The sequence below is a fragment of the Bombus terrestris genome, chromosome 12 (assembly GCF_910591885.1).
Source record: "Bombus terrestris chromosome 12, iyBomTerr1.2, whole genome shotgun sequence".
Lineage (NCBI taxonomy): Eukaryota > Metazoa > Arthropoda > Insecta > Hymenoptera > Apidae > Bombus > Bombus terrestris.
Genome location: NC_063280.1, coordinates 4,904,612 through 4,928,194, shown reverse-complemented (window position 1 = coordinate 4,928,194; position 23,583 = coordinate 4,904,612). Strand labels below are relative to the sequence as shown.

Here is a 23,583-nt window from a genome sequence, read left to right as displayed (position 1 = left end):
TTCCCCGGATTTAACTGGCAACTCTAAATGACTTTTAGTATTTGAACGGGTTTCAAATAAACCTACATTTGCCATGTATTAATTTCTGATGGACCCATTATATCAAACTAGCTGAATTCCTACTAAGAATTCTCCCGCTAATCAATTTTTACGCTTCTGGTACGAACATTTTACTGCTTTCTCCGTTACTACCATTTCTGTCAATAACCTTCTTTATTCCGCGTAAAGATGCACAACTCGAGTCCTTTCGCAAATATTGTTCCACGTATGACGAATGTTTTCGAGTTGTATATTTATCAATAAATAAACGTTAGATAAACGTGCTTTTTTTCTTCGTTCAATTGTTGAAAGCTGATACGGAACGAGATGTCAAGTTCGGTTCGATAAGATCGCCAATGGATAATCGAAATAGAAAAAGACAAAGCACGAGACAGAAAAAAACACGTATGCCAAGAGGTACGATAATATGGGAATTTTATCGAACAAGAATACGAAACGTAGAGAAACCCACTTCACCGTAGCGTATCGGTAACTCGACTCGTTCTCCTTTGTCTCGTATCGATCTAATCGTCGACCAGGAACTGCGGCATTCTCTCGTTGAAAATCTCGGCTGGGAAAGTTGCCGGCGTTTTTTTCCCCGGGAAATAAACAGCCGAATAAGTGGGTACTCGAACCGCGGCCGGAGTATCTTTTAAACATCCACCTTGCGCAGGTCTCTATATTTCTCGATACATCCGGCCTATCGAGCAATTCCGTCTCGCGCGAAACGCAATATCGCGTCGGTAATACAGTGCTAGTTCTTATTGCTCATCGTCTAGGCAGCAACAATTTCACGGACGTTGATTCGACGACCGATACCGGTACTTCCTTTCGTTTCGTTTCCTTTTTAGCTTCGTCCGCTCTGCTCGACGATTGTGACGATTAAACTCGATCCTCGGCATCGGAGTTGAACGAACGTGCAACTCCATTGTGGATAATCGTGCAGGCTACCGAAGAGCTTTCGGAAGATGTTCGATCACAAATACCCAACTTCTGGTTGGTTCCGGACTGCGACCTAAATCTCTCGATGGTCTTTGGGATAGTCTGCTAACGAAACTTCATCCGCCAAACCGTTGAAGATTGTTTCAAGATGAATAGAGTATCTGATGATCACTTGGAATTGGAGGAAGGAAGAGAGAGGAAACAAATACAACGAAGTGGAGAGTGGGGAAGAAGTGAAAAGAAAGAAAAAGGAGGGAAAGGTGGGAAGAAGGAGGTAGCAGAAAAATGGAAATTAAACTATAAAAGTACAGTAAGAAATAAAAAGGAAAAAAGAAAGGAGGAAGAGACTTTTAATCGTACCTCGCCTATGGACGTTTTACTAAATTATAGTCAATTATGTATTGTGTAAATGTTATAATCGCGATTGATTTCCTTGCCAACAGAGAGTAGCTGTTGCGTAATACATTAAATTAATATGCAGGTATATCTTCTTAGAAAAAGTTCAACACATAAACTTAGTCTTTCTGTACGTTAAACATCAATATCTATATATTTACTTTGACAAAGATCAAGCTTCGAATCGCAATAATTGACAAGCTAAAACACCGTTTTAGGATACGGTTATCGAACAGGCTTTTAAAAAACCTTCAACGAGAAACAGAAACCAGCAGAGAGATAAGAGTAATCGGTCACGAGTGACACAGTCTCTCTTCCAATTGGCCAACCACCAAAGGCTTTGTGCTTCCAGTCAAAATCCCCAGCAGTGTTCCAACTACTCTTCTGTCTCCGCTGTGATCGTCGGAGATGAGAAAAACTACTGTGTTCGTCTGATTCCATTAACGTTCAAACCATAGTCAAAATCTATCTCTAAAGAGACAGAACAAATTTTTATTAATCGTCGCGATGTCGATAACGAATGCTTCTTCGTTCCGTTTCCACGTCGTTCATGTCCGAAAGACATGTCCGAACAGATTGTAAAAAGGCAGATTTCACTCGTCTCGCTATCGATGAAGTTTTAAAACTAACGAAAATATTATCCAGCGTTAAAGTTTTCGACGTTGAGATTATTATTTAATTATACCAGGATGCTTCAAAAGTAGTGAAAACATTATCTGGCGTCAGAGTCTTCGATATTTAGATTACTACATATTTAATTACTACCATATTACAATTTTAATTATCTTTCGAGTAACAAAAATGGAGATTTCTTTTACTACGTTTTATCGTAGGTAAAGAGTAGTAAGAATATTTCGATGTTGGAGTAGTTTTATTTGCCGCTAGCTTTTAAAACAGATGGACAATTGAAACGTTGAATTCGTTCGTGTAAATCCGACGCAGGCCCGCGATTCATGCAGCTTGCATCCGCTTCCTCGAAAACCAAGTCGGGCACGCTCGAGGCGCACGTAATTTCCGGCTAGTTAACCGATTACTCACGAAAGATTGCGATCGAATCGATGGCCATCTGTTCGTGCTACAGGTTATCATTACATCTCTGATCCAACGTATTACGTGACGGTCGAAACTCGTGATTTCGTTCAAATGGAAACGTCATCGTGAATATATTATTTACGAATACACCGTACACGACTCCGCTGAGTTTGCAATGCTATTTTAGCCCTTAAAATCTGTTGATTAATCGCGTTATCACGTTAATCATTGTATCATGGCTGAAATTTCACCTCAGTATATTTGGTATTATATTTAGAAAATCGATAAAATCAGACAAATGCAATTAAATGTTTACTATTACTTTAGATTGGGATGGATTATTATTATCCGATATTAAATGAAAAGCCGTTGTCTGCAGTGGTTGCAAATAATATTGCGATAGTATTATATATAGTAGCGCAATATTGAAAAATAATATGAATAAAATTCGCATAGGACGAAACTTTATCTATAATCCCCATTAAACGTCGAATTCGCCAAAAACCTAACAAAAAGACGAGAAATTCTTCGAAGACGAGAAATCGGTTTGTGTAAGAAATAATTGGTGAAAATAAAATAGTCATTAATACGAACGACGCGCGATATCTGTTACGTATGTGACACAGATTAATCGTTCGAATTTATTTCGTTGCGCTGCGCGATGTTGCGTAGATGATTTCTGATCGATTCCTTCGAGATATCGTATCAACTTCTCTCACATTTCCTTCCAACCTGTCCGCGATTTCTTCCAGGCATCTTTCAGATTTCGCAACACATTTCTCGTTTATCAGAGATATTTCCACGAATACGCTTATAGATATCACGAGCGAGTTTCTCTCTGCAAACCAGTTCAATCTTCCGCTCGTCTTGAAATGTAGTATATATATATGTACGATATTTTCGAAGAAATTTCATATTTTTTTATCTTGAGCCCCTTAAGAGCTAAATTATAGGAAAACTCGCCTTTGTTTAATCTTTTATCCATAAAATTTTGTCGGAAGATCTTTTCCGTAATAAAAGTTATATTTTTATTTCGTTATTCGCGATTTTCTAAAGAATTTTAGCCTTTTATAATACAGCGATTTAATAAATGAAATTATTAAATAACCTGAAAGACTCCTATATCTCCGTGATAATAGCAAAGATACGGACGTCTATATTTAATGGTTAAACTCATAAAACCCAGCTACTAATATCACGGATTAATCTGCTAATATTGCAGACTTGGACCTTAAGGGATTAAAAGTTCAAAACAAAATTTTATCGCTTTTTAAAATAAAACGAAAAAACAACGTCTTGTCGGTGGAACACCGGTTCGTGGAATATTGTAAAACAATGCATCACGAATCACAAAGATCGTCAAGCGTGTGCAAGGTGTACCGTAAATATTCTGGCATCGCTTCAAAACCGAAATTGTAGCCAGCGTTGGTTCGTATACAGTTGACGCGTATTATGAACTATCCTGGTATCGCTCCAGGGAACTCGTAAAACATCGGTAATATTATGTTCGGAAACGATAAATAACATGTACGGTGGAGAGGGGAAGAAACCTGCCAACGAAATCTATTACAAAATTAATGGTATCATTGAACAAAGATCGCTAACGAAATCGCCGTTGGCGTCCGTTTTATCCTGTGGCTTAATCGGTCGTAATTATAATCAGTAGCAAGGATCGCGTTTAACGTATGGAATAAATACATGATCCTACAGAATCCTCTGTATCCTCGGCGTCATCGTTGTGTTTGAATATTAATTACATTGCACAGTGCGGCGTTTGAATGTGGATTCGGAACAAATATCGACAAATACATGTAACATGCAATTTTCCCAGAACTTGATACGGGGAGATCCAACGTGAGTAAAGAATCTGTTTATCAAATGTTTGTCGATATACTTCGTATTCCCTGGGTCAGTAGAAATATCTTGAATATTTATTTCTTTGTCTTACCACAAATGATGACGTTTAAGTTAATTAATTAATCAATTAATTAAGACATTCTTTCAAATTTTTTCGTAGTTACCGTACAAAAATAAGTGCACGATAAAGAAATGACTGCTTCATTAAAAGCTTCTTTATTACAATAAAGAAATCAGAATAGTATTGTGAAGGTCGATTATCGATACTTGCATTGCGAATGCAAATTACCTAAACAGAGATTTCGGCATCGATATAAAATTCAACGCACCGATTTTCCACGATTAAATACCGAAACGTTTTAAATCACAGCCTCGAAAGACGCGAAAATAACAGGAACATCCAGTAGAATTGCGTGGCTTTCGCGTATTAAGCGGTCAAAATTGTTCACCCCCTTTCCATTGCTCGATCGAACTGTTCGTATCAGTCCGTTCGAAAGCCAAATTGTAGTCTGTTTGCCTTTCTGCGTGAGAGATAAATCGGCCATTCTCTACAAAAAAGCGTTAAACCACCCCTTTTATCGAAAATCGTTTGAAACTCGAGTTGCCAATGATTTTCCAATATATCGATCAGGTTGGACTGCAATTTGTCTGTCATTTTTTATTCCTTTTCTCGATTTTGTTTCAGGATGCTCAGGAAATCCAGATGCGAAACGATTGTACGACGACCTCCTGTCGAATTACAACAAGCTGGTTCGTCCAGTGGTCAACGTCACAGACGCCCTCACCGTTAAAATCAAGCTCAAACTCTCGCAGTTGATCGATGTTGTAAGTTTCACCTTAAATTAATTGGCGAACGAAGGTAACACGAAGTAAACGCGATAAGTCCACCTTTCACATTGTTGAGAAATAGGAAACATTAAATTAGGTTCAAAAACATAAGCATGTTAGAAATAAGCGATCGGTATACTTATAAAAATATATATTTCATTACAAAGATGAACGGAAAATATTATCGTTTCCGAGATATTACATTTTTATTTAGATATTACACTGTTTTCATTAAACACTACTGTTGTCAGATAACATTATTTTTCAAAAAACCCTAAGAAACTTTGAAAGAAAAGAAGGGTGTTATTCCTTGTGCGTCTTAAATGTTTTACGGTTTATATTAAACATCACTGTTATCAAATACTATTTCCATTTCTCGAAAACTAATAGAAACTTGAGAAAAAGAGAATTACTCCTTGTGCTTCTTGAACATTACTCGTGTACCGTTGTCATTAGACATTGCTGTTGCCGAATGATATTATTATTTTTCAAGAAATACTACTTAAAAACTTAGAAAAAAAAAAGAGGATCATTCTTCTTGCTTCTTTGCAGAATCTCAAAAATCAAATCATGACGACGAACCTCTGGGTCGAACAGGTACGTGTACACATTACATGCATGAGAGAGAGGAAATAATCTTTCGTACTTTGTATATCTTATAACACGTTTTGCCTTTAACTAAATTCTGTCTAAAAAAGCGTAGAGTGTACTTAGTTCCGGTTGCATAAGTTTCATTTCCAGTCGCAGCACCGGGCATTGTTTTGCGCGAATATATAAACGGGCACACGAATATGTGCGGATAGTCGGTAAAACGAAAATCAGCCAGAAGCTTCCACTCGAGAGTCGCAAAATAAGTCCGGTGAACCGTGCAACCCACTTTCAAACGGTAGATTACGTAAGACAGATTCGCATCCGTTTCCGTGCATCCATTTCATCCCTCCTCCCTCTTCTCCTTTTTTTATCGTTATCTTACACGAAATTAGCGATAGCAGAGAAGTTACAAGCGAACAGCGAAAAGATAATTGTTACAGACGATTGAAAAGAAGAATTTAGATGATTAAAAAGAATAATTTCTAGAAGGTGGTCCGTTCTACAATGATTATTTGGTTACTATAAAGTAATTAAATTTCTAGAAATTGTCGTATTGTTCTTGCAGTTGTTTCTTAGCTATATGATAATGTATGTTTTTTTATTTTGTAATTCTAACACATATACTAACATATTTTCTATTTTCTATTTCTAACATATTTTATTTTTTCAGTACAATAAAATACGAGACACGAGATAGAAAGTAAAAGAAACCGAGTGCCTTCATCAATATAAAAATATGATCTTTCATTAAACAGATTTGTTAAAGATGTGTTAGTAGAAAAGATGAGTTAGTTGTATCCGAGTTTCACACGAACATGAGCGTTATGTAGTTTAATCAAGCCACAAAATACTGACGATGGAACGTGGAAAATATTGAAAATAACAAAAGTAATCAGAAGACAAATGTTATCGTTTGATCGGCAATTTTATAATACAAAACGTGAAATCGGTCCATGGTATTTACCTTGGCTTTCACGCTCGTCCATTTTTGACGCTCCATTTCTCTTAATTGGATCCGCGATCACCTCGATGAATCGTATTCGATCGCGGCTGATGGGATACGCGGTACTTGCGGGCCATTAATCTGTTAGACAGCATCACCAGGTAACGACCGTAAGTACATAAAGACGAGAACCGATATATAATCAGATCAAATATTGATGGTTCGCTGGGACTCTGTGCTCCCGCATATATTAATGGAGCTTCGGCCACATGTAACAAACGCTCGAACGAAAAGGGGGCGGCTTCCGTCGAATTTCGTTTGTTTGCCTATCAGTTGACCTTCGAACCGCTGTTTCCACCATCGATTTAATCGGTAAGAGCTTGAAATTCTAGCGTAAAGGTACCTCGAGTATTACCATGGGAATTACGTCCGTGAAATTCGGCGGCTTGCATCTTCGAGCACTTTGTCTTCAGCAAATCTTTCATGATTCTAGTCACTATGAGATTCTATATTTACTACTTGACTGATATTTACGCGAATCTGAATATTTCTGAATATAATGTACAAATTGAAACTTAGGTAGAAAATTGTCTTAGCTGTGAAGTATCGTAAAGGATAATGTACTTTGGGTATTTTCTATATTTTTACGTATTATGTACATTCATCAACGACAAAAAGTATGATCATTTTTTGTTAGATTGTAATCTCCAGCCTCACAAATCGACTGTATCTACTTTAACAGCTTATGGATCGTCATTAAATGGCCAAGAAGTGATGTGTATCAAGAGAAATAGCACTGGGATAGAATGGAGTATTTATCTGTCGATAATGTCTATACATATGATGTTTCCCCATATGACACAAGCATTTAGAGGCTTAGGTAACTTACGGAGAATAGACAAGCTGAAAAGATTTAACGTTCTGTCCAGGAAACGTTGTAGAATATGTAGCTTGAGGAATTAAGTGGTATCAAATAATATAGGTCAGATATATAGTTCAGTAATCACTCATCAGACATTGGTTAAACACAGTTTCGTTCTCTGCCGTCATTCTTCGCTTATTTTATTGGATTTCTTTTCTATCGAAAAATCGCACGATCTGTTTCGTTATTCAATCGTTTAATTATTTGAAAAAATTGGAAGATTGTATAAAGTAGAATAACTTTGTCGAATACTTTTCTAAATTCGTCGGTAAATGAACTACCTGCTATTTTTCATCGGTTCGCTTTGTTTTTCCTTTTCCTACTGTTTTTCTCTCATAAATGAGATATCCAGAAAAGACTTCCCTTGCTTCGCGTTAATTAACATTCTGTCGCATGCTTTCTGCGATCCCCTCTGTCAATTAGCCTGACGTACAGTTCTATACAATCACTTTTTGCTTTCCTATCGTTCTCTCATTATACTTTTTCTCTCCAATGCAAAAATATGCGAGACGTTTCAAACGTTGAAAACATTTCCACCTGCGAGAAATAAGTCGAGTCGTGTAACATTATTCGTGTCGAAAAAATATTTCATTTGTTGTACTCGAGGGATTCGGTGGAAAAATCTCTGAAATTTTCATAAGCGCGTTTAGTAATATGTAGAGTGAGGATATTTATGCAAATTCTTAATTTTATAAACACAATTAAAGGAATTTGTTCCAGCCGCAGGATGTTACAATAAGTGCTATACTTTGGATACTTTTAATATCTTTGCGTATTATGCGCTCTTCGATGCACTTAACTCTCTCGTAAGTACGTAGAAGTCCACCAGTGTCTAGTGATGTGTTTTAAAGTTCCTTGACATACACGTTCTTTTACAACAGTTCAACTTTTCTAGAATTCCAATTTTTCTATTTTAATCTTGCTTTCATTTCATCGAACGAAAAGAGTTTCATAAGAATATGCTGAAAACAAAATTGAAATAAAAAATTTTACGTATAACTTGCGATATTTCTTGACTTTAGAAAAATACAATTGAACGGAAAATGACGAAAGATTAAAGATTTCATCGTTCGTATCGTTTTTCCTTTCAATCTCTCGATTACTTACAGTAACATTTATAACTTTGATATTTATCATTTTGATATTCGTTTGTCGTTCGTTTTTTAAGCTTTGCATACCGCTATTCTTTTTATTCTGTCACGTTTTCCCCGAGATATCCAAAACAGTGGCATACACAAGGCATACATGTGTAATCCTGGGCATTTTGCCCGGCATATATGCCATCAGCGGCGTGTTTCATCGTTCCTTTCGTTTTAATTAATTTCACCCCGGATCTGATCCGACGGAGAGGCTGACAGACGTCAAAACTGTTCAACGTCGCGAACAAAGTAAGCCTGCTGCTCGTGGCAGGCCGAGTTTCACGGAAACAATCCGTCGTGGAAAAGGCTGAAAAGAACAAACGGCCGCGCGATAATCGCACACACGAACGATACGGGAAATACAATTCTGGGGCATGCTTCCACCCTCTGCTTCATAATTTGCCCCTCGAATATTTTTAGCCCGGCGTTGCGCTTAATTTCATCAGGGCTTCCTTTCCTTTCCTTTTTCTTTTTTTTTTTCTTTCTTTTTTTTTCTCGTTGAATTTTATTCAGCTCTATACATATACGGGGTGTTACAAAATAATAATCCAGCGCTAATGGTATATGGTATTCATCGAGAGGAGGAAGAAAGGCTCGTGACTTTACGATTGATCAATGTATTTACATGAAACTTATAATTATTAATCGTGTCGGAGTAGTCTTTTTTTAGGCGTGACTGATAAGAGTGTACATGATCGTGATAATGTGTTAAATGATAAATAAAGAACACCATTTGTAAATACATACGTATGTATATGTCGATTTAAAAAAAAAGTAAGAAAAAATATCGTTTCACATCAATATGGCAGAAAGCTCTATTTCGTATTTTACAAAAGCTGAAGTGTTAGAAAATGTTTTCCATTTGCTACGTTAATATGTATTCTGAAATTCTTCAATGGGTTGATTTGTTTCATTGTTTTCATTGTTATCAAAAGGAATACGAAATGACATATTACATGGAAAGTATTGATTTGTAAATTTATATGAATTAAGTATACTTAGTAATTTCCTTTGACGAGTACTTTAGGATTTTTTATCAGATTTCTTTAATAATTATTTCAAACATACTTTCCCCGAAAGTAGGTACATTATTTTTATAAAATCATTGAAATGCGTCTTGTTGCAGTCATGGTACGATTACAAGTTAAAGTGGGATCCAAAGGAATATGGTGGGGTGGAGATGTTGCACGTGCCATCCGATCATATATGGAGACCCGATATAGTTTTGTATAACAAGTAAGGCCTTCTTTTCGTCACCAAGCAAATTACGTTAATATCTAGTGCTACTCCTTAATGGATCTAACTTTGTAGAGGGCATAAGACATAAAAGACCATCTAGAATTTACTTGGCGAACTGCCACGAGTAATCTCCTAGTTTTGGAATTTTCATAACGGAGCAAACTCGATTTATCCTCTGCCCTATGAAATTCTACTCGTATTTCTTGCTACTTCATTGGCTAATATTCAACAAATGTCCGATATTAAATAATATAACATAAAATTTCACTAATTTACCATGATTCAAGAATAAACAATAACCTGGCAAATTTAATAATTTAGAGATAAGAAATAAAATTTCTCGTATTTGACAAGTTAGAAATTTACCACGATTCAAGAATAAACAAAAATTTGGCGAATTTAATAATTTAGAGATAAGAAATAAAATTTCTCGTATTTGACAAGTTGGAAATAAAAAAGTAAGATTTCGTACAATATGAGAATAAAAGTTCCTCGTCGCCAGAAATTAAGTAAAAATTTCATTGTTAGTTGAAACTTTCATTAACAATATAATATATATACTTTTCTTTTAACGTTAAAAAAATACAACTGGACAAATAAAAATATTCTACGTATATTAATTAAAAATTCCGTTATTAATTAAACCCCACTTAATTTCCAAACAATCAACAAAAGTATTATCTTCGAAAATCTTCTTGAAAATCAAAGGGCAGTTTTATCGATTTACAATTAATTATAATGGTTGATCCATTTGATTTGAACAGTGCCGACGGTAATTTCGAGGTGACGCTGGCAACGAAGGCGACGTTAAATTACACAGGGAGAGTCGAATGGAAGCCACCGGCCATATACAAGTCTTCCTGCGAGATCGACGTAGAATACTTCCCGTTCGACGAGCAGACGTGCGTCATGAAGTTCGGCTCGTGGACTTACGATGGCTTCCAGGTAACGATCGTCTTCAACTTTCTCATCGCATTTTACTCATTATCAGGAAGAGGTCATCTTCATTCAAGACGTGTTCAGAAAGGTGTTAGAAATTTTCAAGAAGGATAAGAGGGAAACTTGTGATAAAATTATGCTAAGAATTGCAATTACGAGCGATGAAATTTTCCAGCCGACTTTAAAAAATTGTTTTAGTACACCTTATGTTTGGACAAATTGTAATTATATCTCAAAGGACTAAAAGAGTATTATTGGTTCAAAGAAACAATTAACACTGTACAAAAATTGTACAATTATAAATGCATTCTACAGGCTAAGATTGTATTAACGTTACCACATATCGAACGAAAATTCGACGACAGATCTCCGTTTAGTTTATTCAAAGTCCTCCTTGTTTCAATTTTGAGAAACACCCGTGTTCGATAAAATTTGATATCTTGCACGATGCTATTACGTTAATCTCGTACAATTTTCGAGAACATTCAATTCACTCGCAAGAACACTATTTTGTGCTAACCACCCATGTTATGGAATTTTAAATTAGAAAAGAGAAAGAAAAGAAAAAGCAGACGAAGAGGGGTTTAACAACCGTGAAACGTGACGTGATTCGCTCGTAGAAGCAACTATAACGCATCGACGTAGGTGAGAACGGTGCGTAACCGGAAATTAGATTAAGAAAGTGTAATTAACGCGGCGCGTGAGTCAGTTGCACAAAGCGACGCCGCGAATTTGTTTATTTGCATGTTATTGCGCGCCTCGTACGAACAGCTTGGTCCAACTTATCACTATGCATGAGGACGGTACGCCATCATCGCGGATGTACGCCGAATGAAACGTACATAAATTTCCAATGATTAATATCTCGTCTACGCGATACACGGAGTTGTTTATTATACCCCGGTACCGCCATACTTTTTCCGGCCACGTCGATTACTTCCTCGATCCGTCGGATTCCTCTATTTCTCTTCACCTAATCGATATCAGCGAAACAAACGACGTGACGGTGCGGTATTAAAATTTTGGAAGAAGCAAAATTTTAAAGGATGAGCTTTTTAGCGAAATTCTGAATCATTTTTCTCCTGTTACCAAAAGATGCCGAACTATTACCGATTTCTTTTTCAATCCTACATTAAAGTTTTTCTCAGAATACTATAATAAAGTTACTTGATGAAGGAATAATTAACGAGTAAAATTACCGACGACTAGGGTGTAAAATTTGCAGCAAGAAAATCAAGATGAAAGGAGAAGTGAAGAATCAAGAGGAAGTACTAAGTGTAGGAAGAAGCAAATCCCAAAGGCGCATCGTTATGAACCTATAAAATTTCTATAAAAATCATGAATACGTTCATTTGATCGTTCTGATAATTTTAGTATTGATAGACCTTTATTGTCCTGCAAAATTTTCCTTCCATATCGACCAAAAAAAAAAAAAAATGAAAGGAAAAGGAAAAATTTTGACCGATATTCACGACGTTATAAAGAATTACAGGATCGTCGAACGAAAGAAGAATTTACATATAACGAAGCTACAAGTGGGCAGGACGAGATCGTTTCGCGTCATTATTCCCAGACGATTGTCGTGCATGCAGCACGAGTAGTATCGCGTAAAGTATCTATACCGGTCGATGAATAATGCATATCGTGTATACATATACATATGTGTGTGATACGTTGTCCATGCGTCATCAGACGCGACGACGGGATATCCATCAAGTTCATTTAATAAGAAACACATACCCCGATCGATCAGCTTTATATACGGTATACGAAATGGACATTCCGTAAGGGGTGATTACGTGAGATGCTTTTAACGATCCGCCGCATCGTACGTGAATTCTGGGATCGTCAATTTCTGCCGACGAACAAGATGTTTCCTTCTATTAGCGTTTATAGCTGGTCGCTATTTTCATTCGATTCAATCGGAGATTTTCCAGTAATTAATATTCGGAAACCTGTCAAGCAATATTACGATAACAATTATAAAACAGATATGTCAACGTTTCTACTATCATTGCGAAGATCCTAAAGAATCTGAGATGGACAGAATGTAACTTTTTAGGAAAAAGAACTTGAAAATTTTCGCCGGATCCAATTAGGGATTTTCCAACGATTAGTATTGAAAAGTTTCCCAAGCAATGCATGTTGAAAAATTAGATGAAAGAATTGTTAACAAAATACAATTTATGATATCCTACTATTGTTAGGATGATTCTAAAAGATATGAAAAAAAATAGAAATTATTTTTTTTAGAAGAATCGCTTTAAAAAGCGTCGAGGACGGTTGGCGATCGCTAAATAGATCGAAAGGAATTTTTAACTAATATTTCGCGTGACTCTTTTTTAAAAGGTTTGCTAATTTCTTTACGAGAGATTGGTATTGTATATTCTTCTAAAGGACACACACACATAAATGGACACTTTGGCTGAAGTTTCTGTGTCGAGTGGCGATTTTAAAGCATCATATCGTGCAGTGTCCCAATGTTTCACCTCGAATCGTTGTCTCGAAGTAATAATCGAGAATTCCGGCGCGGTTGCGCCGGGGAATCTCGTTAACTCCAACTTAACGGGCAGAAATGGACGTAAATATCAGGAACATCGAATGGCATTCCATCCCTCAAGTGGATCAAACCTATCTACCGTAATGCCTCGCGTTTCCTCTATTAACCTGACTGATACGTTCTGTTTTCACGGAATTGTATCGTTCTACTGATAAATCTTCTATGAAACAACGATCGGATTAAAAGATGAAAGAATATATTTTAGATAAAATTAATAGAAAATTGTATAAATACCTCGTTCCACATTCATCGAATATTCAATAAGACTTCGCGTCAAGATTTTGTATCAAAGTTCTCCTATAACTTACTTCGATTACCGATAAGTATTATTTCATTTAACATCATCCCGATTCATATAAATGAGAAAATTCTTGTACTTACAAAGGGAATTAATCAACAATTAATTAATCATTAAAGACCAAGCAGTAAAATAATCGGTAAAGTTATTCAGTAAAATTATTAATTAAAATGTATCATTCGTGTGAATTATTCAATAAAGTACATGTAAACAAATTATCGCTTAACTAAAAGAGAATCAGAATTTCGGAAATGAAATGTTGCTTTAAAAATGCGACATTGGTTCCTTAACGAAGTTTACAGTAGTACAATAGTCAAATACGATAGCTACATTTCTAAACGCATTTGAAGCACTTTATCGCTCTCTAACATCAATAAATAATTTCCCCCAGGTACACACGTTTTATCGAAACTTTTGCAGGTCGATCTACGGCATATCGACGAGATCCGTGGCAGCAACGTCGTAGATATCGGCGTCGATCTGTCGGAGTTTTACACTTCCGTCGAGTGGGATATCCTCGAAGTCCCAGCCGTGAGGTAAGACATCCCCTAGGAATCGTCCTAAACGCTCCCCTAAGCCCCTAAGACCTCTTTTCCAAGTACTCCTCCAATTCGAGCCAATTCTCGAGAAACTGGCAATCCTCTGGCGAAACACCAATCGAAACGAAAGTATAATCAGGCTGAGAAAATTTCTACGGACGTATCCAGCCGTTCGTAGCAGAACAAAATGGCGTACATGTTGAGAGAACAATTTCAAGATAACAATTCGCCGCGAGGTAACCCGAGGTATCTTTAGAAACACGGTCACATCCAGTGTTTCATTTGCAGAAATGAAAAATTTTACACGTGCTGCGACGAGCCCTACCTCGACATCACGTTCAACATCACCATGAGACGGAAGACTCTGTTTTACACTGTCAACCTTATAATACCGTGTATGGGCATCTCGTTTCTCACAGTGTTGGTCTTCTATCTGCCAAGCGACAGTGGCGAGAAGGTGAGCAGTGTTTATTAAAACTATACACATTCTTTTATTCCCTGTTTCCCTGTTTTCTCTCCTGGTTGTTCAAGGTATTTAATTATTTTCACGCGTTCCACTCGCTGGTTTAATCGTAGAGAGGACGGTGGCAATACGAAGGAGCGATGATTAGACTGCGGATTTTTATGCATTTATAGTAGAATCTGAAAGTAAAATTGCGCAGAATACGCTAGAGATATAAAGAAATATATAAAATGTCCAAAGTGCTTTCTGTAACACTTTGATGGGGAAAACAATTTCCCACCGAGATTCCACGTTTTTAATTATATTCTCAAACATAATGTCTCATAATAGAATTTGTATAAAATGCTGCAGTCGTACATCAGTTACACAACTGACTCACAGTTAGTACAATAATATTTACGAGCCAGAAGTTTATAGTAATTGTAAATCGTAGATACAAGTTCATTAGAATGTGCAATCTTAACGCAAAACGAATTAATGGAGGAACATTGATCTTAAATTTCACAGTGGTGCATGGTCCATCGTTCGCCGCGATTTACTAGCGGGAAAAGTTCGTCCGAGTTTCCGCGAGTTTAATATAAGAACCACGAACTGAGGGCGTCGTGAAAGTATATCGATAAATTTCGTTGGTGCGCAGACGATTCGAGAGAAAAGTAAAGCCAATAAAGGATATTAAATTCGTCGCCGTGTCCCGTTCCACGTGACGAGGCGAAACAAGAAGCCCCTCTATTCTTCTCATTTCTAGATGAAAAGGCTTCCTTCGAATTGTTTAAATCCTTTGCTTCTTAAAAGGTATATTAACGCTTTATAGCTTTATTGCGCATTTCCTAGGCTTTCGCTGATAAATAACGAGCGTACGAATTTTAGCGTACAAAGGTCCGCTAAATGGAACGTTTCAACACGATTGCTCATCAAATTGTATGTCTTTATCGTAGTTTATTTCACGTGTTGTACAATATAACGTGCGCGTTGAAATCTTAGATTTTACTAAAAGTAAAATTAAGCGATTTGTGAAGCACTTGGTACATACTCTATGCTAGTATGATAATATTAAAAATACCAGGTATTGTACAATTATGACTGCTCGTTTAATTTGAATATTTTAATTAACTGTGGTATCACAGAGCCACAGTAACCATCACAGTAGTCAAGGTATTAAGAAAATTAGGTTTGAAAACATGGAAAGCACTTTCAAATTATATTTTATGATATTATGATATTCTTCCGAAACAGAAAGTCTTTGACTAACAGAAAAAGATTGGATTCTTTAGAAGCAAGTCTGAATTGGAGAGAATCTTTAGGAAAGGTAAACACCATGAAACGTTCAATTTTTTAAGCGCTTCGGTGTATAAATATGTCCAGCAAAAGGAAGTTGAAAATATTCGCAGTGTTTCGCGCAGAGGGTGATTTCGTGGGTGAAGTCGACTCATTCGATCAGAATTCCGGGTGGAGAGGGTCAAATATCAAAATCCATCTTCGGAATGCAAACCTCTAAATGCCATTCGGCCTCCATTCCTCGTAGACTCTTGACCTCGAGCCGATACCCACTTGACGCCGTGTGCGCCTCTATAATTCAGTCGTATTGTTCTGGCTTGAAACAGCCGGCGAAAGGGTAAAGGAGAAAACGTCGAGAACGGCGGGGTTGGTGAAAAAAAAGAAGAGAAGGTCAGATGTCAGCGTGCCATCCGCAGCCGCTTACCGACACTTCGATTCGTTGCGAAAAAGACACCGTCCCAAGATCTCTTCCTTCTTATGTTTATTTCGCGGTTTTCGCGATAGAACTTTTCTTTTATTTCTAAACAAAATGATACGGGGACGAATTTCTTCTTACTCGTTTTCTTCGTCAGATCTTCACAACACTCGAGTATTCAGTCTTCTACGCATCATGACTGGTAGTGTCTTTTGATATTTAAAAAAAAATACGATAAAATAGATAAAACAGATGCTTTCAATTTCATGACAAGTTTCCTCAATTCGAGTTCAAATAACGCGCAGTACTAGCAATAAGTATTTCAATGTAAAACGGTGAATCTCGAACCATTTTCACGTGACTTTTCGCTCAAACCACGTGAGCCATCGATGGCCACGGTACTATAATCGTATTGTACGTGATAATTATGCATCGCCTATGATTATATTTCGAATCATTGTCAAGATTTGTTTCACGCGGAATAACTACAATACACTAAATAGAAAGTCCAACGTGCACTACCGATGACCCATGTGGCATTCAACGCGTTAAAGAACATTGAATAGAAATGAATATAAAACCGCTTCTCTAGATTCGCGACCATTCTGTAACTTATTATACTTTCAATCGCCCACTACAACTATGCTTAAAGCAACTTCCTTCTCTATATCAATTCATCCTTCTTCAGAAGTATTCTTCTTGATATCGCGTATGATCGACTCCAAACAACTTTCAAACACAAAAGTCTCGCGGTGAATCCCGTTTGAAAAGGACAATCGCGACGAAGAGCATGAATTCGGCTTGAACTGCAAATCTACTAGCTACTTTAGGCGAATGCTGCCAGCCCGGTGAAACAATGCTCTCTCGAATCGGGCTTTGTTCTTCGTTTCTGGTTTGTCTACTGATTTGAAACCTACACCAATCCATCGCGAAATATCCAAGTCATATTTATCTTTGCGTGTTCCCTGTGGGCGGCTGTATACAGTTACATACTGTATACACCGTCTTCTGTTTGAAAAGTTCGGATTTACTTTGAAAAGAAATCCGCCATGGGGGTTCAGCAAATTCGTGGAATGATATTTGAAAGAAAGTAATTTAAGGCGGCGTCGATTTTCTATTAGAAGAGGACATTTTTTTAATGGACACGAGCTTCTTCTTCGTCGAGTTCGTTTTCTTTCTAATCGCTATGTAATTAGTATTACAAGTAATGACACGACCTTAGCACGTTTCGAAATACAATACTGTGTCATGAACGAATGAAAGGAACGTTTTGTTCTTCACACTTAACCTCGAGGGCTACCTCTTTGTCTCTTTGTAGCGGAGTCACTTTGCTCGAGCGTGCCCTCTACATTCTGAATCGTATCAGAACTTTCTCTTCGATTGTTTCCACTTCTTTCTTTTCCTGTATTCCACCTGTACCTTTCTCTCTTTACGTTTACCTTTTTGTTTCTTGATAGGTACCGTATCTTTTCGAAAAAAAAAAAGATGAGAAAAAGTATCGTTGCGATATAACTGATACGATTGATCGTTTAATTGCAGGTCAGCCTATCAATTTCGATTTTACTGTCGCTGACTGTGTTCTTCCTCCTGCTGGCCGAAATTATCCCGCCCACGTCGCTCGTGGTACCGCTTCTCGGTAAATTCGTCCTCTTCACCATGATCCTAGACACCTTCAGGTATAACGATCGATAAATATTTAAATTTGTAAAACCTGCTTCTTACGAAATTTATACTAAAACATTATAACTAATTTATTATACAAATAAACTGTTGTATAGCGGAGGATTGGAATCTCCATTTGACCTTGAGTATTAATAACGTATGATTAATTCTGTTCGAGCTAATGATTCTATGGTAAAGTTTCTAAATTACGGTTTGACTCTCTAAGTTCGATTTTAATTTGAGTTGTAAGTTTTTATAATAAGTAAATTATATGTGACAGTATAATTTAATATAACGTCTATTTTCAGTATATGCGTAACCGTGGTAGTCCTTAATGTTCACTTCCGGTCGCCACAGACGCACGTGATGGCACCATGGGTTCGTCGTGTTTTTATCCATGTTCTGCCAAGACTACTGGTGATGCGCAGGTATAATACGTCTTCGAAGAGATCCGATTACGATTCCAGGCAAGATATGATTTTACCGAGCATTTGGACCAGCCGTTGGGCCTATGCCAAGCAGCATTAGAACGTTCATTAGTGGCCTCGCACGTGACGTTAGCGCCACGTCGTGTCTACAACCATTAGCACAATCCACCATTCTCTCTCTACTTCTCTCCCTTCTCTTTTTCTGTCTCTTCCTCTGCCCGCCAAACTGGAATTGAATTTGCATTTACATCTGTATCTGTAGTTTCGGCCGAGATGCAAACAAACATAGTAAAGTATCGAAATTCGGTTGTAAAATATACGAAGAAAGAGGAAAGAATTTAAAGAAATGAAAGATATTTGAGATTTGTTGATATATCGAGAATATTATATGGAAACTTGAGAGCCGAGATCCTAGTTGTTAAGAAGATGAAGAAATTTGCACAAGGGCAGGGACTGAAAATTCGCAGATCCATTTATCTCGTTCAAACGATTTGGAATCTTGCACATTAGTCATTGTAAATGCTAACACGGTAGCTCGACAGTTCCATACAACGTTATGCACAATTCAGCACTACACGTCGTGTAGCACTTTGTTGGAATCTTCTACACACTACTTGCAACGTAATGTTTCCAATAATTGATTACACATCAATTATAATAAATCGTCACTACGCCCACCGACATGCTTGACACCATCGCCTTACGATAATCATATCGCCTGTACAAACGAAATATCATTCCAGTAATTGTAATAGTATAGAGCGTAGTTCCACGAGCTTATAAAATTAATGTCTATTGTTAGAGAGTGTAAAGAGATTTCAGAAAGAAAAGCTTGTCAACATTACTAAAGTGTAAATATATTCAGACACCAGAAATATGTATGCAATTCATTACAATTAGTTTTTAACATTTTTATGGTGATTGCTTGTTGATCTTATTGATGTAAAAAAATTAGAAATTAAATATAAAGATTAAAATATTCAAATATCTTATTTAGTATCGTTTGTGCTCTCGTTGATAGTGATTATATCTTTTAACAGGCCGCAGTACCAGATAGACAAACGTACCATGGGTGCCCATCACGGCCAACGCGTGATGGTCAGAACGTGCAATGGTCTCGAATTACAAGACCCATCTCTCTTCGTAGAGACTTCGGCCTCAGAGCTGGTTGAGTCCTCCGTTTTGTTCCCGAGTCTCGATTCGCGGGACGAATTACACCCTCGGTATGTAAAGTGCATTATTAGCAAATGTTTCAAATGTATATTTAAAGTGGCTCACAGAAGTGACATTTTTTTTACATAATTTTATCTTCTCCACTTTAAAAATTATTGTTAATTTTATAAAAAAGACAATCATACTTTTATAAGTAACAAGAATAATAAGGGATATTTCTTAAGACTTTGTTTTAAGTAAGATAAATAAGGAGATTGTGACAGTTGTTTATTCTAAAAAAAAAAAATAAATATGTAATTATTAGGGAATTAGAAGCTGTAAATTTAGGAAGTGCGTGTCGCATTCACGGTTCACCAGCAACCACGGCTGCTCCTCCACCGCAACTGCCGACCGAGGAGAGCGTGGACGCTCTCTGTAACACTCTTCATCATTGGCATCACTGCCCAGAACTATATAAGGCTATTGAAGGCATTCGTTTCATTGCTGACCACACGAAAAGAGAAGAGGACTCTACCAGAGTATGCAAACCTTCATTTCCCGCTTTAGAATAACAAAATAAACGATGAGAATAGAATAAACGATAGAATGTTTAAAATAAATTATGATAGTTATGCAGAGTAGGAAACATCTCACTGATTTCGATGGACCTGAAATATATTGTCAAGGTCAACGTTATGAGTATTTTTTCTGAATGAAATTTCATTAAATTTTCAATTAGAGCTTTTTGCGAATATCTTTGGTATCTACGTAATTCACTAAATTATGTAATTACATAGTTGTAAAAACCTAGTTCGTTCCTCGTCGAAAGCTAAAATAAATAATCTACTATCATGCAATTAGTTATCTAATCGATTTAATCATTGTTAATTATTTAGGTCAAAGAAGATTGGAAATACGTCGCGATGGTGCTTGACAGGTTATTCCTGTGGATTTTTACACTAGCCGTAGTCGTCGGCACGGCAGGTATCATCCTGCAGGCACCAACGCTCTATGACGATCGCATCCCCATTGACGTGCGACTGTCCGAGATCGCTTCCACCACTGCCAAGCCACACATCGTCACAAGCCTCTGAGAGACAATTGTTCAATTTCGTTACCTTCACGTATGACGCATGCTCGCATACACATGCGTTACACACGTACATACATATACAATGTATTACGCAACAACGTAAGAACAAATTATGAAAATGCGTTCACGTTGACCAGGGACTCTTTTGCAAAGAATACCCACGTGCTGTCAATCATTTCAATGGTACATATAGGTTGTACGGAAAGTCTGTTAGCGTTAATCGACATTGATAACCTTCGGCCGCCATTTTGCTAGATCCGAAGGGGTTGGCATCGTTCAAATATTTCTATATAGTCCTATCATTATAATACTTCCATTTCTATCGCTTGAATTCTGGATTTATTATATTATCGGTGTCAGTTCTTTAATTCTCGCAAGCATTTGTAATTTTTCATTTGAAACTATACATTTACAGATTTATTGGTTTGTAATACAAGAACGATAAATATACGTTTAAATAGACATTGGTAAATGTATCTAAGTATTCATTGATTTTATTCGAATTTAAGAGATTCCGATACATTTGCGAACACGATTGAAAAAACAGAGGTTTCTCGTCCCTGGTGTAAACGACTGAAAGACTGAAGCCTCGATGAGAGAAAGGGAGTCTTCGATTTTTCGCGCGAATTATACGACTAACGGCCAATTAACTGCTATTCCCCTGCTCAAGGCGAGGATTCTCAAATCATACGCACATCAGCGATCAGAACGTAGGAATAACACTAACGAAAATGGACGACAATTAGATAAAATGGAAATGAAATAAATGTAATTGAACATATTTCTTGACCTTGATTGCACCCTTGAAAGTCATATTTCTAAATGATAATATTATGTTTCTTCAGTTCTCATGTAAAAGATTAAAATACTTGCGAAGGACAAGAAATATGTTTTTGCATGAACGTTGAAGGAAAATGATTTTTGACTCATGGTTTTATTGTTAATATTACAAACGAACGAAAGACATGTAGGGAAATCAGGTTGTTGATACATGTACACAACGTAGAATTAATGTGGAGAGACCTAAGAAGAGTTCGAGTTTATGCCAGTTGTATTCACAGTACAATTGTGATTCTTTAACGGTATAAAATTAACAAACGAATTACATTCGAGGTCATTTCTAAGAACGATCGTGAACAATAGTCATAAAAAAAAAGTTAAACATACAATATAAATATTAATTTGTTATTTAAGTGTTTAAGGAATCACTGATGTTCCGTCACCCTTGAAGAACGCCTCAAAGAACGCAATTTTGCCATTGAATCGCATTAAAGTGTTCTCGTGTCTCGTTACACACAGCAAAGAAAAAATGTGGGACCGAAGTGTTATATTTTAGACACAACATAGTTTCGAATCGAAACGAGTTTTAAAACGGAGAACGATCAACGACGTACCAAAGCAATTGTTAAAGTAATGGAAAAAGGATCACAATAATTCATGTAGATGGCATGGAATTTGACAGAGCCTGTTGCAGACTCAGGAGAAAAGGAAAAGAATGAAAGGAAGAAGATATTGAACAGTTTCCGAAGTTTACATTGAGCCTGTAACAATGGGGCCATATTTTCACAGAATAAAAAGAAAAGAAAAGAATAGAGAACAAAGTCGCGTGTCTCTCTAGTTGTGAAGCCGCAAATTCTAAAAATCTGGATCCACGTACGACAAGCAAATTGACGTAAGAGAAGAAGAAGAAGCGTTAGGCCTAAGAAAGTTTCACCGACTCAACTTTTATTGCTCATAATACGTAATATGTTCGTAATAAGATACACTTTCGTAATTACGTTCGTTCCAGTATCACCGACGAACCGTGAGAAATTTATTAGACATATTAACATCACGTACATGAAAAGACAAGAAAATACGATGAAACGCACGAAAAAAACGAAGTAATATGAAAACAATTGCAACTGTTTATTATTGCAATCGCGTTCAGAATAATTTACTGTCTTCCTAAGCTACGAAAATGAACGACTTACTTTTGATGGACAACAGTCGCGTGTTTCCGGTTCACTGTTGTTCCCTCTTAATACAGATGCAAAAAATAAACGAAAAAAAATAATAATAATAGAAAAAAAATGAAAATAAGTAGAGCCGAGTAATTGGTAAAATTCCTAGTTAAGTATATATGAATAGCCAGGATTTTACGTCTTAAAAAAAAAAACGAAGCAACGATCCGCTGCTTAAAAATCCTTTCGACGAGACTCTTTGGCCGCTGATCGTAGACTTTCCAACCAGTCCTACTACTTTGAAAAACCTCGGCTCGTAGTGTGTATCATGACGAACCATAAATGCCTGCCACCAGTAGTCAACAAACACACCGACAAAGAAGAACATTTTGACAATTTTGTATGCACTACTCCGAAAAAACTAATTAATGAGAATTACTCGACGATACAAATTCTTCTAGCGAATTTTATTATTATTATCGTTTGTAATACACGGGAGTTTCTTTTGGAAACGATAAAATTAGGAAAAAAATTTCGAGAGAGCGAAAGGAACAAAAATTAGCTTGTGGTTGGCGCGGTCATCGCATAGATATGGATTTTACATGTGGATCCTGTGTTTCTTAATATTCTTTTATTTTAATTGTTTGTCGTTTGAGAGAGAATGTGATAGAGAGAAAGAGAGAGAGAGAACGTGAAAGTCATCCGCGTGAATGTGTGAAGAGTATTAATGAAACAAAAAAAAAACAAAAAATAGAAAAAAAGAAGAAAAATTGATTATACATTATTATGAGGAAGTAAGCGCAGTGATAGTTACTCAACGTAAGTTACAAAACAATTTAACGATATATATATAATATATTATATATATTATATATTATATATATATAA

General features: G+C 36.6%; 1 protein-coding gene across 5 annotated transcripts in view; it reads left to right on the top strand.

Annotated features, from left to right (window-relative positions):
- Positions 1-23,100, top strand: part of LOC100647350 (acetylcholine receptor subunit alpha-like) — a 101,262-nt gene extending 78,162 nt beyond the window's left edge. For 4 of the 5 annotated variants that reach the window (XM_012314644.3, XM_012314645.3, XM_048411110.1 and 1 more), the window contains 11 exons: positions 4,952-5,091; positions 5,647-5,691; positions 9,816-9,925; positions 10,693-10,873; positions 14,146-14,261; positions 14,553-14,721; positions 17,957-18,093; positions 18,388-18,546; positions 19,548-19,730; positions 19,985-20,198; positions 20,556-23,100. In XM_012314644.3, the coding sequence (XP_012170034.1) occupies positions 4,952-5,091; positions 5,647-5,691; positions 9,816-9,925; positions 10,693-10,873; positions 14,146-14,261; positions 14,553-14,721; positions 17,957-18,093; positions 18,388-18,546; positions 19,548-19,730; positions 19,985-20,198; positions 20,556-20,753 (1,652 nt within the window). In that variant the 3' untranslated portion in view covers positions 20,754-23,100. The remainder of the gene's footprint in view (positions 1-4,951; positions 5,092-5,646; positions 5,692-9,815; positions 9,926-10,692; positions 10,874-14,145; positions 14,262-14,552; positions 14,722-17,956; positions 18,094-18,387; positions 18,547-19,547; positions 19,731-19,984; positions 20,199-20,555) is intronic. The other variant, XM_003399525.4, reaches the window with a different exon arrangement.
- The last annotated feature ends 483 nt before the right edge of the window (positions 23,101-23,583 follow it).